The sequence below is a fragment of the Arvicola amphibius genome, chromosome 4 (assembly GCF_903992535.2).
Source record: "Arvicola amphibius chromosome 4, mArvAmp1.2, whole genome shotgun sequence".
NCBI classification, from domain to species: Eukaryota; Metazoa; Chordata; class Mammalia; order Rodentia; family Cricetidae; genus Arvicola; species Arvicola amphibius.
In genome coordinates, this window is record NC_052050.1 from 7,037,823 (window position 1) to 7,050,602 (window position 12,780).

At 52.4% G+C, this 12,780-nt stretch overlaps 1 protein-coding gene across 1 annotated transcript; it reads right to left on the bottom strand.

The window, feature by feature from the left end:
• Positions 1 to 2,596: 2,596 nt before the first annotated feature.
• Gpr142 (G protein-coupled receptor 142) lies at positions 2,597 to 5,688 on the bottom strand. Its single transcript, XM_038324621.1, has 3 exons — positions 5,664 to 5,688; positions 4,505 to 4,666; positions 2,597 to 3,456 (listed from the first exon to the last, which is right to left on the bottom strand). The coding sequence occupies exons 1-3, from the start codon at positions 5,686 to 5,688 to the stop codon at positions 2,597 to 2,599; spliced, it is 1,047 nt and encodes a 348-aa protein (XP_038180549.1).
• Positions 5,689 to 12,780: the final 7,092 nt, after the last annotated feature.

Sequence of the window (12,780 nt, forward strand, 5' to 3'; positions counted from 1 at the left end):
GCTGTCCCATGCCTCTCACTCTGTGGTATGCTAAGTGATTATGGTACTTCGGTGTTTGAAAACAAAGATGGTAGCCAGTCCGTGAGTACAAATGGAGTCATCTTTGCATTTCTGGTGGCTCAAAGTTCCCACCTGTGCTGATTTCTACCTGCCTCAACAGTACCTTTCCGGCCATTTGGGGACGACAACGATGGATTTCTGGATTCCCTAGTGCTCGGGGACAGGTGAGAGCATTTGCTTTCTCTGTTCTCCCTGGGGGATGGCAGCACTTGGCATTTGGAAGAAGCCTCCTGTAGCTGGCCCAGCCCCCTGGTGTGGTTGTCATTGCTGCCTATGAAGACAATTGCTTGTCCTTGATCCTGGTGCTCCTTTGTAGGGTTTCAAAGTTTCCCACAGGGGAGGAAGAAAACCTGTATTCCCCTGGCTCAATATCAAAGGTAACTATTGCTTTCTCCTCAGAGACTCCATGTAGGGGATGAACTGGTCTGAGCTGACACAGATGCCACCCATTCCTCTTGGGATTCCCTTTTCCCTGGTTACCTAGTTACCTGCACTTGCACCCCCTCTACTAGACTAGAGCCCCATGCATTCACCCTGCTCCGCGCACATCCGTGTATGCACAGTGGAGACTCTGATACTCAGTGCCCACTGTGGTAATGGACATCCACTCCAGGCAGCTCTCAGATTCCTAGCCTTTTCTCTTGTCTCAACATCGCGTTTGTCTCAGAAACAGACCAGGGGGCTTAGAACACACATGAATCTGCTCTCACAAGGTGGAGCCAGAAGCACCCCACCCCACCCCCAAAGGGCCTAGAGTGGTAGCCTAGCAAACACTAGAACACCAAAACTATGTCCCGAATAGGAATCAGGGCCAGAGAGATGGCTCAGAGGTTAAGAGCTCTGACTGCTCTTCCACATGTCCTGAGTTCAATTCGTAGTAACCACATGGTGGCTCAAAACCATCTATAATGAGATCTGTTGCTCTCTTCTGGCGTGCAGGTACACATGGAGGCAGAACACTGTATACATAATAAATGAATAAATCTTAATTAAACACACACACACACACACACAAAAGACTAGAAATCTTCTCTCAGTTCAAGACATGCTGCCACTACATGTTTGTGACACACTTGGAAACACTTTGCTTTATCAGAGCTTAAAGGAATTGAGCACAGTGGCTGAGGAATAAGGATGACACCTCCGGTCGTGCTCTTTCCAGAGGTGGCTGAAGGCTCCTACTCTCCTGACAAGTGAGAGAGGAAGAGAGGAAAGCTGGGCATTTATTCTGCACCAACTGTGTGCCTGGCCTCTATCAGCTCTTTAGCCTGCGTCAACCAGGCTTTGGCAAGGAAAGTAGGTGGGGATCAGCCCAGAGCTCCTATTTAGGAGAGAGGTCAACTCAGCCTGAATGGGAAGCTGAAAAGGGCCCCAGCTGGCCGGTAATGTGTTTACCCACGGCCCACAGCAGGTGGGCGGTCCATCTGCTGAGTTCTTCCTGCTGAGCCCCAGGAGGGGGAGGGGAGGCAGTGCCAACAAGAGGGGCCTAGCAGGGGTCAGGGAGCCTGGAAGACTCCAGTCCTATCAACTCAACCGCTCTGCCTCCCTTCCTGTGCTGGAGAAAAACCTTCCTCCAAGGCTCAGGGGTTGAAGTTACCAGTACATACACACGCGCGCACACACACATGCACACACACACACACACACACACACACACACACACACACACACACACACATATCAGTTTCTAGTGCCGTGGACTGATGACCGCAAAGCAAGACCCATAGAGCCACTGTGGTGCTGGTGCAAGGAGAAATTCAGAATTAGGGGTTCTTCTCCCTGACTGGGTTAGACCTGGGGACACCCAGTATGTGTTAAGACACTGGGCACCTCTATTCCTTATCTGGGCACCTCTATTCCTTATCTAGGCACCTCCCATTGCTTAGCCAAAAACATTGGCTCCCTCAGCCCAGGAAAGGCCTTGAGTCTTTACAGATAGCTTTCTGTTCAGACTCCAACTTTACCACGGGAGGCCAAAGAGACCACCAGTTTAGGGAGCGGGAGGCAGGCCAGGTTCACACGAATACATGTATCTGTCTATTCATCCATCATTCCATCTGTCCATTCGGCTCACATTAGCGTTTTCCCTGAATGTGCCAGGTGGACAGCCCCTTCCAAAGGGGTACCCCAGCAGCTGTTCTGATGTGTGGGCCCGCAGAGGCCTGTCCTTCCCCCAGAAAATGGGAATTGGGATGACGCTCACCTGTAGGGTGGCTATTTTTTCTTCTTTCTACCTGGAATTCACACAAAGGGGAGACTTTTCCTCTCCCCCAGAAGGCAAAGTTGGTAAAGTTTTGGTGGGTACAGTTGCAAAGCTCTCACTGGCAGTGGGCCCACATGTCTTTCATCCTAGCGCTCAGGAGGCAGAGGTAAATGATCTCTGAGTTTGAGGCCAGCCTGGTCTACCGGGCGAGTTTCAGGATAGCCAGAGCTACACTGGGAAACCCTTCTCAAAAAAATCAAAACAAAACAATTGCAAAGGTCTCTTTGCAGGTGGCCCTGCGGCCCCTGGGATAGCTAGCCTGGTCCCCTTTCTCTACAACTCTGCCCCTACAGACTTCAACACAAGTTCCACTTCCGTGTCCTTTGGCTGTGACTTCACGGTGCATGACATGTGGGCATCATGGATGACCTGTCGGACTGTGGCTCTGAAAGTCTTGCTGATGAAGCAATAGAGGCCAAAGTTGACAACCGTGTTGAGCATGGCCACCATGTTGGCTATGTCCAAGACCAGGTGGACCCTCCAGTCCCGGTGAACGGGGGCCACATACAGGTGGTACAGCATGACACAGATGCGTGGTGCCCAAAGGAGAGCAAAGAGGGAGGTGACACCCAGGAGGATGGCCGTGCTCTTGCTCACCCAGGGCCGCAGCCCTCGCTGGCTCCTCTTCCGAAGCCGGAGGATGATGGCTGAATTGGTGACCAGGAAAACATTGCAAGGGATGAAGTAGACAATGAGGCAGTGAGCCCACTTGAGGACTTTGTCCATAGTGCTGGGGGGGTCTGCGTCCCTCCACACATCCAGCCACCAGTAGAATGGGATGCCTGTCAGCAGGGCAACGCCAAGGACCGCGGCAATGGCGCGGTGGGTCTTGCCTGGGGACGCGGTGGCCCAATGGCGCAGGGGGCGGCACACCGCATTGTAACGGTCCACCGTGAGCAAGACTGCAATCCAGACTGAGGCGTGGTTGGCAGCAAACTCCAGGATGTTTGCTGTGCGCACCACAGCCTGGGGCACCTGGCGGGCCAGCACCGCTCCCTGCAGGAGGAAGCCCACGAAGACGATGACCACTTGCGTGACGATATCCGATGCTGTGAGCGCCAGGAGATAGTGGTAGGAGGGCTTCCTGGTCCTGGCGGCGAGACGGGCCAGGCCCACTGTAGTCAGGAGGTTGACTGATGGAGACCCAGGTTGTGGAGGGGAGAAGTCAGAAGTGTTAGAAGGGCTGTTAGCAGTGGGCTTTTCAAGATGTTTGCAGGGTCCCTCCCACCTGCCACTATGAGGGGCTCTGTTTTTTGTTTCCCTCTTTACCTCTTACAGTACTGGGAGCTGAACTCAGGACTAGAGAGGAAAGCACTATGCTACCAAAGCATATCCTTAGTCCATTTGTCTTTTTTAACTTTGTATTTTGAGACAGGGTCTCTCTAAGTTGCTCGGGCTGGCCTGGAACATGTAGTAGCCTGGTAGGGCCTGCGCTTTCTGCTTCTGCCTTCCCAAATCTAGTTGCTCAAACTTCCTATAGATTGGAGAATGACCTTGAACCTCTGATCCTCCTGCGTGCATCTCCCAAGCACTGAGATTACAAGTGTGCACCACTGTGCCCAGTTTATGTGGTGCTGGGATCAAACCCAGGGCTTTGTGCATGCTAGACAAATACTTAACCAATCGAGCCACCAAAGCCCTCCAGCTGGTTGGAAGTATAGTTTGAATGACAGATTACTTGCCTCATATGCCACAGGTCCTGAGTTCTGTCCCCAGTGACCACAGGACCAAGTCAGATGAAAAAAAAGCTTTACTTTGCCAAGCTGGGTCATCTAGTCAGGCTTGTCCCACCATACCCCAGGCCATGGACCACCTGTCCCACCATACCCCGGGCCATGGACTACCTTGGTAACAAATGGACTCACCAAGGAGGGCATCCATATACTGGCATTATAGCCTATGTCTTTCTCAGGAGTTCTATGTCCTTCAGAGCAGAGGTGTTGTGGGAGCCAGTTAAAGTTACTAGACTTAGGGAGTACCCACTGAACAAGGCCAATGACTTTCCTACAAGAGTACACTGCCTCCTTTCCTGGCTCCACTCTGCACTTAGGTTACAGAAGGGTTGCGACAATGTTGCACCAATCCTCTGTGATTTAGCCATCTTGAGAGAATCTGGACTGGATGAGGGAGGGCCCCTGTTCTGGCTCAACCTCAGGTCCCAGACCCTGGCTCCCCACTCACCAGGCAGTCCCAGGCTTAGTAGGACGCTGTAATAGATGACAGGGATGATACCAGCTACACATGGCGACCTCTCTGGGATCTCTGGCCAGTGGCCATCCACATCATCATATATTGGGTCACTCCCATTGAGTGTAGGCAGCAGGGTCACGCCTGGCTGCGCAGCTAGGAAGGAGGGAAAGGCAGAGTGACAGTGGTTAGTTTTTTTTGTTTTTTGGGTTTTTTTTTGTTTTTTGTTTTTCCCAATTGGGCTTGATTGACAGCAGCCCCTACCTAGCCCCAAGGCTATTCAGTGCTGTTCCGTGTAGAGCCCTGGGACAGTTTCAGCCAAATGCAATCCTCCTGTGGGACTCCGGCCCCCCTCCTCTCCCCTGCCACTCTCTTATCAATGGAAAGAGTCCTTGGCAGTGACCTCCCCTCCCCTGCATCATAATCCCTGCCACTAGGGAAACCAGCTGCCCTGCGGTAGTTGTGAACACACTGGAATGGGACTGGAGTGGCTGCACCTTTAGTAAGGATGCCAGTGACTCTGACCGGTGGCTCTGACCAGAGGCGGCTGCCAGCAGCTGCTCGGTTCCATTCCACACCCAGCCCCTCTCAGGAAAGACCAGAGGATCCCTTCCTTCCTCAGCCACGAGCGTCCTCCTTCGTTAGGTTACCGCTACTGGTGTCCAAATGACTCAGATTGTCCCATGGGGAAATTGAGTCCCAGAGTAAGGTGGCCCCGTTGTCTAGGACCTAATATGGAATGAGGATCCCCACCCACATCTGCTTTGGCCCATAGTCATAAATGCGCTTTAAATTGTTTTAGAATTTAACTTACGGCTTTTCTTTCCTGCTGAAGATGATTTCCTCCCCCCCACTCCCACCTCCCCCCCACCCCACTCCCACCTCCCACTTCCCACCTCCCACTCCCACCTCCCACCTCCCACCTCCCACTTCCCACCTCCCACCTCCCACTTCCCACCTCCCACCTCCCACTCCCACCTCCCACCTCCCACATCCCACCTCCCACCTCCCCCCACCCCACTCCCACTTCCCACCTCCCACCTCCCAGGGCCACCATCTCACTATCAGCAGCATCACCCGCCCCACCCCCACCTCATGACGCTCACTTGCCCTTTATCTTAACTGCCCCTCTCCCCATTTGAAAATATTTTACCTGTCTCTGGTCCCGCAAGCCCCATAGCATCGAGTCCTGGCCCCCAGGTCCCCAGCAGCTTTTCCTTGGGGTGCCCACACCACCTTGTGCGTTACCTGCCGTGACTCTCACTCTGGCTCTCTGAGGGAGGGTTATTTGCCCCACGCTTCTTCCCGGTAGCTGAGTCTGTTGGTACAGAGAGTGGGAGAGTGGGGGTGGGGAGAGAAGGGCGGGAACCCAGCCATTGAGTCTCCAGAGGATCCAGGAGGGACAAAAAAGCTTTTTCTATGGTGCAGAACTGCTAGGGAAAGCCTGCTGGGTAAGGGGGCTTCAGGACAAAAAGGTCAGAATTTGCTTAAAGGGGTATTTCTGTGCTTGGGGGTTAAGGAAGGAGGGGCAAAAAGGCAGAAAGACAGACCTACTAGCTCTGGACAGCAGCCCTGTGCTCAAGGGCCCTTGGCAAACTGGCCCACTTAGTGGGGGCAGCCACACTCTGGAGTTGAGGCTCTTGGGGAAGGCTGAGGGATACAAGGGCCTGATTCTATGGGCATACACGGTGCCTGTCAGAAAGGAGGAGGTTTATGTCCAGGAACCAGGGGGTTAGCCCCGAGCCTCAGGAAGACAGCAGCAGGCATGGTTTAGATTCCCAGAGAGATCCCAGGGATCAGATTCAAAGGAGTCTTACCTGTAGACACCACAGTGGTGGGCAGGATGAGGTCCAGGCTACCTGAAGGAGGGGGATGTTGGGACAAAGGCCAGCAGGAGGCTACATGCCTTGCTACCCCCAGGAGAAGGCTGGCCAGGCTGCCGGCGGTGTGGAGCACACAGGACCCAGTGGTCTAGCAAGCTTTTTCCCCCTGGACGTGATGCAGCCAAGCAGCTCTCAGGAACACCGTTCTCTGGTAAATAAACACCAGCCGGTGCCAGCAACGCTCCAAAGAAGCTGGAATCTGTGGCCAGCAGCTCCCAGCACCTGGATGAAGAGTAACCAGGTGAGCCACCCTGGGCATCAGGACACAGACTCCAGGGAGACTGCCTGGGGTGCAGAACTGAGACCTACCCTGGCGCCACTTTTCATGGTTGTCTTAGTCACTGCTCCGTTGCTGTGAGAAGACACTGTGCCCAGGCAACTCCTAGGAAAGGAAGCATTTAACCGGGGCTTGCTTACAGTTCCAGAGGGGTTCCTTCACAATCATCGTGGTGAGGGTGGACAGGCCTGGTGCTAGGGTAGCAGCTGAGAGCTTTACATCCTGATCCACAGGCAGCAAGCAGAGAGCGAGAGACTGGAAAACCTCAAAGCCCACCCCTAGTGACACACCTCCCCCAACAAGACCACACCTCCTAATCCATCCCATACAGTTCCATTCACTGGGAACCAAGCATTCAAACATGTGAGCATGTGGGGGCTGTTCTCACCCAAGATACCACAGTGGTGTAGCTCCTGGAAACACAACAGGAAGTGTGACAGGGAATGACAGGCATTTTCTGGCTCTCTAAGGTCTGGGGCTAATGTCTGGGGCTGGAGTGAACCCACCTGACTCCAAGGTTTGCTCACATGCTCACAGCAGAAGCCTCTGTGCCTGACCTCTGACGGCCACACAGGGATCCTGCAAGCTTCCATCAGGACCCCTTGGCAGCAAGGAGACTGGGGCAGGTACTATTTGCTCAAGACAGGACCCCAGATACAGACTCAGGAATTCAGCCAGAAAAAGCAAGTGCTGGGGACGGAGGGATGGCTCAGAGATTAAGTGCATTGATTGCTCTTGCAGAGGTCCTGAGTTCAATTCTCAGCAACCACATGGTGGCTCACAACCATCTGTAGTGAGATCTGATGCAGAAAAAAAACAACAACAAAAAGCCAGGTGGTAGTGGCGCACACCTTTAATCCCAGCACTCGGGAGGAAGAGGCAGGCGGATCTCTGTGAGTTCGAGGCCAGCCTGGTCTACAGAGCAAGTTCCAGGACAGGCTCAATAGCTACATAGAAACCCTGTCAAAAAAACAAAACAAAACAAAAACAAAAACAAAAACAAAAAAACCCCAACAAAACAAAACAAAACAAAACAAAAACTGCTAAGGACCCCTCTTCACATCTTCAGCCAGCTTAATTACTCCAGCCCAACCCTGGCCCTTGGGTCCCTCCCTGTGGAAGGGACCTTCTACACACACACACACACACACACACACACACACACACACAAAAACAACAACAACAAAAAAAAACTACAGCCTATGGGGGAATAGCTTGATGCACCTCTTGCAGAGGACCCATATTCAATTCCCAGCACCCATATCTGATGACTCGCACCCTTCTGCATAACTACAACTCCAGGGGATCCAACACCCTGTTCTGGCCTCTAAGCATGTACATGTGCGTGCATGTGTGTGCACACGCACATGCACACACATACATAAATAAAAATAAGTAAAATTTAAAAACCGCCTTGGAACTGGAGAGATGGCTCAGCAGTTAAGAGTACTAGCTACCCCCCCAGAAGACAGAGGTTCAATTCCCAGCACTCGCATGGAAACTTACAGCCATCTGTAAACTCCAGTTCCAGGGGACCTGATGTCCTCTTCTGGACCCTGTGAGTACTGCATGCACATGGTGCCCAGACATACATGCAGGCAAAGCACCTAGACATGTAAAATAATAATAAAATATCTTTTTAAGAGGCAGAGGCAGGCGGATCTCTGAGTTCAAGGCCAGCCTGGTCTACAAGAGCTAGTTCCAGGACAGGCTCTAGAAACTACAGGGAAACCCTGTCTCGAAAAACCAAAAAAAAAAAGAAAAGAAAAAAAATATCTTTTTAATTGTCTTTTGAATTCTCAGGGTGATGGTGTGGCTTTCTAGACAGAAAATGCTTTAATTCAGGGACATGCGGATCCCATAGGGACCCTTCACACCCATAGGATATGTTATGCTTGTCAATAGCACTGAGCTCCACAAAACAAGAGCTGGGGTCTGCAGGATATCCACAGCCAGGGGGACAGTACTGCCAACACCATCACACAGGGAATGGCCGTACCTGACAGGGTATAGGTGGTGGTAGAGATAGGGCCACCAGGTCATCATCAGGCACAGAGCCTGTTCAGAGGTTAAGTGGCCTCTTCTTGGTGAGTCTTTCCTACACTGTACCTGCATCAGTGGCCATGGTGGGCCACTGAGGGTGCAGAAGAAGGGGCTGTGCCCCACAGGCAGGTAGCTATGACCTAGCTGGGTAAGGTGAAAGGCGTTACCAATCAACAGCAACACACCTTAATCTTGTGGTCCTCAGCATCTTTGGCCACCACCCATCCATCTATCCAGAGCTGCCTGGTGGGAGCACCTCGTGGGTCACACATCTGCTTGTCCCTCCACCGCTCATCCTCATGGCAACCCCACTAGCTAATTGCCTACCGGCACTGACACACGAGGAGACCAGGGATCAGAGAAGACAAGCATGTGGGTGAGGATCACAGATGTGGCATCTGGATCTGAACTCAGGTTGGTTCTCCCTGTTGTCTCCCCCAGGACTGTTGTATTTCATTCCCTCACACGATGTGCTAGGGAGAAGAGGCAGCAATAAGCTGAGGCTCCAGGGAAGAGAGGTCTGTGGACCAGATGGCTGACCCTGTTGGATGGAGGACATGACCAAGGATGCTGAACAGTATAGACGGTCTTTGTTTTTCTCAGCTCCCAGATAAATACACGGAGATTCATTCTTACTTCTAAATGCCCGGATTCAGCGTGGCTCCTTTCTAGCCAACTTTTCTTAGATTATCCCATCTACTTTTTACTTCTGGGCTTTTACCTTTTTCTATTCTATATACCTATCTATCTTTCCTTCTTACTCCATGGCTGCTTGTGTGGCTTGCCCCTGGCATCTTCCTCTCCTCCTTTTCTCCCTCTTTCTTCTCATTTGTCTTAGCCTAGATTTCTCCTATTTATTCTCTCTGCCTGCCAACCCCACCCATCCTCTCTCCTGTCTTAGCTATTGGCCGGTCAGCTCTTCATTAGGTCAGTCAGGTGTTTTAAACAGGCAAAGTAACACCGCTTCACAGAGGTAAACAAATGCAACATAAAAGAATGCGGCACATCTTTGCATCTTCAACAAATGTTCCACGGCATAAACAAAGGTAACACGTGGTAAACTAGTACTCCACAACAGAACAGGAAAGAAGCTGTGAGGCCATGAGCCGCCTGTAGCATGTGAGTGACTTTGGAAACAGATGCTCTCCCCTTTGGGATGGGTAGCCCAGTCTGGCCCTAAGCTCCCTATGTAGCAGAGACTGGCCATGAATTCCCAGTCCTCCTCCTGCCATCTCGTCCAGCCTTTCTTTTCTCTTTACTGAGCCTACGGGATATACTGAGCCTGGAGCCTAAACTCACAAGAGTCCCTATTCCCCAGTGAGTTGAGTCACCTATGAGAGGGCAGATGACATCACAGGTGTGAGGAGACCGCTAGGTAGAAGCAGGCTGGGTCTCAGGTCCACCCATCCCCCATGTCTCCTCAAGCTCAGTGTCTGAGCGATCCTCACCTATGTAGTTCTTAAAGCCACCCTCCCTGTCCATGACTGCATAAGTTTCCAGTGGCTCCGAGACCCTCTTGAGATACCTTGCTACATGGAGATCATTCATTGGGGCTGACCTAGCTTTCCGGAAAAGCTATTCTGAACTTGTGGACACTTATGCCCTGGCTGTGCCAGCTCTGGCTGAGCGTAGACAAATCCCTTAGACGATGCACGTGAACCCTGGGCAGGAAGTCACACTCCACCGGCCCCTCTCTGGGGACTGTTCTTGCTTATGAGATCTTTAGACTGTGCTCACGGAATGATGGAGCTTCCAGACCGCGGTGGTGGTGGAGGGGAGGACAGGGACTAAACTGTGGTGTTGTCCATCTGTCCATCTGTCACCTCTGTGCAGGCTGAGCACTCTGCTCTACATATCCTGGGCCAAGACACTCCCACCACATGTATGAATACACAGCATGCATTTGCACATATGATTGCACACACTGTGGCGATGCAAGCTTCATCCAGTCTGTCGGCTTCTAAATCATTAGAAGAGAGGCAGGGATGAGGGAAATTAGAATCTTAGAATCCATGGGAAGGGCCTGTCAGAGGTGGGGGTGGGTGGTCTTCTTGGTAGCCTGAGGCCTGCTGACACTTAAAATGCCAATGACCTCTCTCTAGTGGTTAGATCATAGCTGGGGGTGTCCATAACAATCAGTTGGTTTGCTTAGGAAGCATGATGTCCAGGCCTGCCTCTGGGAATTCTGGGTTCTTAGTGGAGCATGGAAGATACCAGTGCAGATAGGGCCAGACATCAAGAGGGACTGAGGAGGGTCCCCGAGGAAGAGGGGATGAGAAGCATGCCTACTGGGGAAAACCATCATTCTCATTGATGGGCATTGTGCATAGACGTGAGGCTGCCTCCAAGGCTGGACTGCCCTATTCCACACAGGCTCAGCCTGTTTGAGTTGAGCCTAGGTGTGGTACGGTCTAAAGGAAGGGTAGGCAGGCAGCCAGCGGGAGATGGATGGTCCATCTGGACAGGAGAGACCAGGCATGAGAGAGCCGGGAGGCGTTTCCGCTGAGCCGGACAGCTCTGATTCTGCCAACCCGGACAAGCTTGGTGCCAGACCCAATTCTTGCTTTCTCTATGGCTCCGGGAGGAGGTGAAACTGTTGGGTCTCTCCACCAGAAAGAGACAGAACTCAATCCATGAAGCTGGTCCCTGGGATCCAGAGGGCAAGGGCAAGAAGTTCCAACACATTGCCAGAGCAGGATCTGGCCTCTGAGGAACTCAGATTTCCGAGGATTCACTTATTTCCATATGTCAGCCTCACGGGAGTCTCTCTCACAAGGAACGGGGGAAAATCCTGTGGATTCCATGCAAAGGTGAGGTCTTAGCACACACACGTGCATGCACACACACACAAACACAAATACACGCATATACACACATATACATATGAACGCACGTGTACGCACAAACACACACTACCCACATAGACATGCACACACATCCATGGGACTCTAGACCCCACCATTCCCCGTCTCCATTGCCTTTGTCTTAACAGCACACGCATGCACACACACATGCAAGTGCAAATACACATGCACACACATGTATATGAACACACATGTACACACAAACACACATTACCCACACACAGGCACGTATATGCATACAAGGGATTCTGGACCCCACCCTCCTCGTCTCCATTTGTCTTTGTTGTCAGAACATATCCCTGTATTGTCTAGCTGAGACTGAAATCTAGCTCCCTGCCTCAGTTTCCCTATACATAAACTACAGTGCCAGGTTTGCCCGTATGTCTTCTTGGAACTTTGGGAAGGGCAAAGCTAGAAACTAGTCAGAAGCTGGTGAGAGACACCGTCTAGGGAGGGGAATCTTGAGGCGTGGGGCCATGCATGGGGTGGACTAAAGTCTTGGGCTGTCTGGGTAGGGAAACAGGCTGTGTCCCTGGTGGGAGATGGTCCGTCTCTGTGCAGCTTCACTAAGGGCCCATCACCCTCTCCAGAGTAGAAGGAACTTCACAAACAGCATGAGAACAATCCCCATTTCTCCATACCCCTATTCAAGGTCCTTATCCTCTCCTCTGGAGAACTGGCCCACCCTAAAATGGGAGAGGGGGAGGGGCAGAACCCTGAGCCAGCTCTTCCTTGCTTCTTCCAGTCTTTCCCTTTGCAGCCGGCTCACCAGGACACTGCCAAGTAATGCCCTGTGCCAGGATGGAGGCTGGGCCTGGGGGCTGGGGCCTTGGGGCTGGTGGCTGCCAGGGGTCCCGAAGCCCTTTGCTTGCCCTTCAGAAAGCTTAAACTTCTCTGGAGAGGAGCAGTTAGCCTTGCTGGGTTGTCCGGAGAGGTGGGGGAGGAGGGTGTCCGGATCTGTTCCCCTTGGGGGCCCAGGCCTGCACAATAGCCCCTGGGGCTGCCACACTCTGGCTTAAGTAGTTGCCTAGGCAACAGCAGGGGCCAGCTTCAACCAATCCATGGCAGAGACTGGTAGGGGAGGGAGGCCGGGAAGGAAGGGGGTACAGTCCCCTTGCTGGATCCTATATAAGGAGGAAGGATGGGATTGGAGTGCTCTGGACTTGACTGTCCCTGCAGTAGACTTAGGGACAGAACACCAGG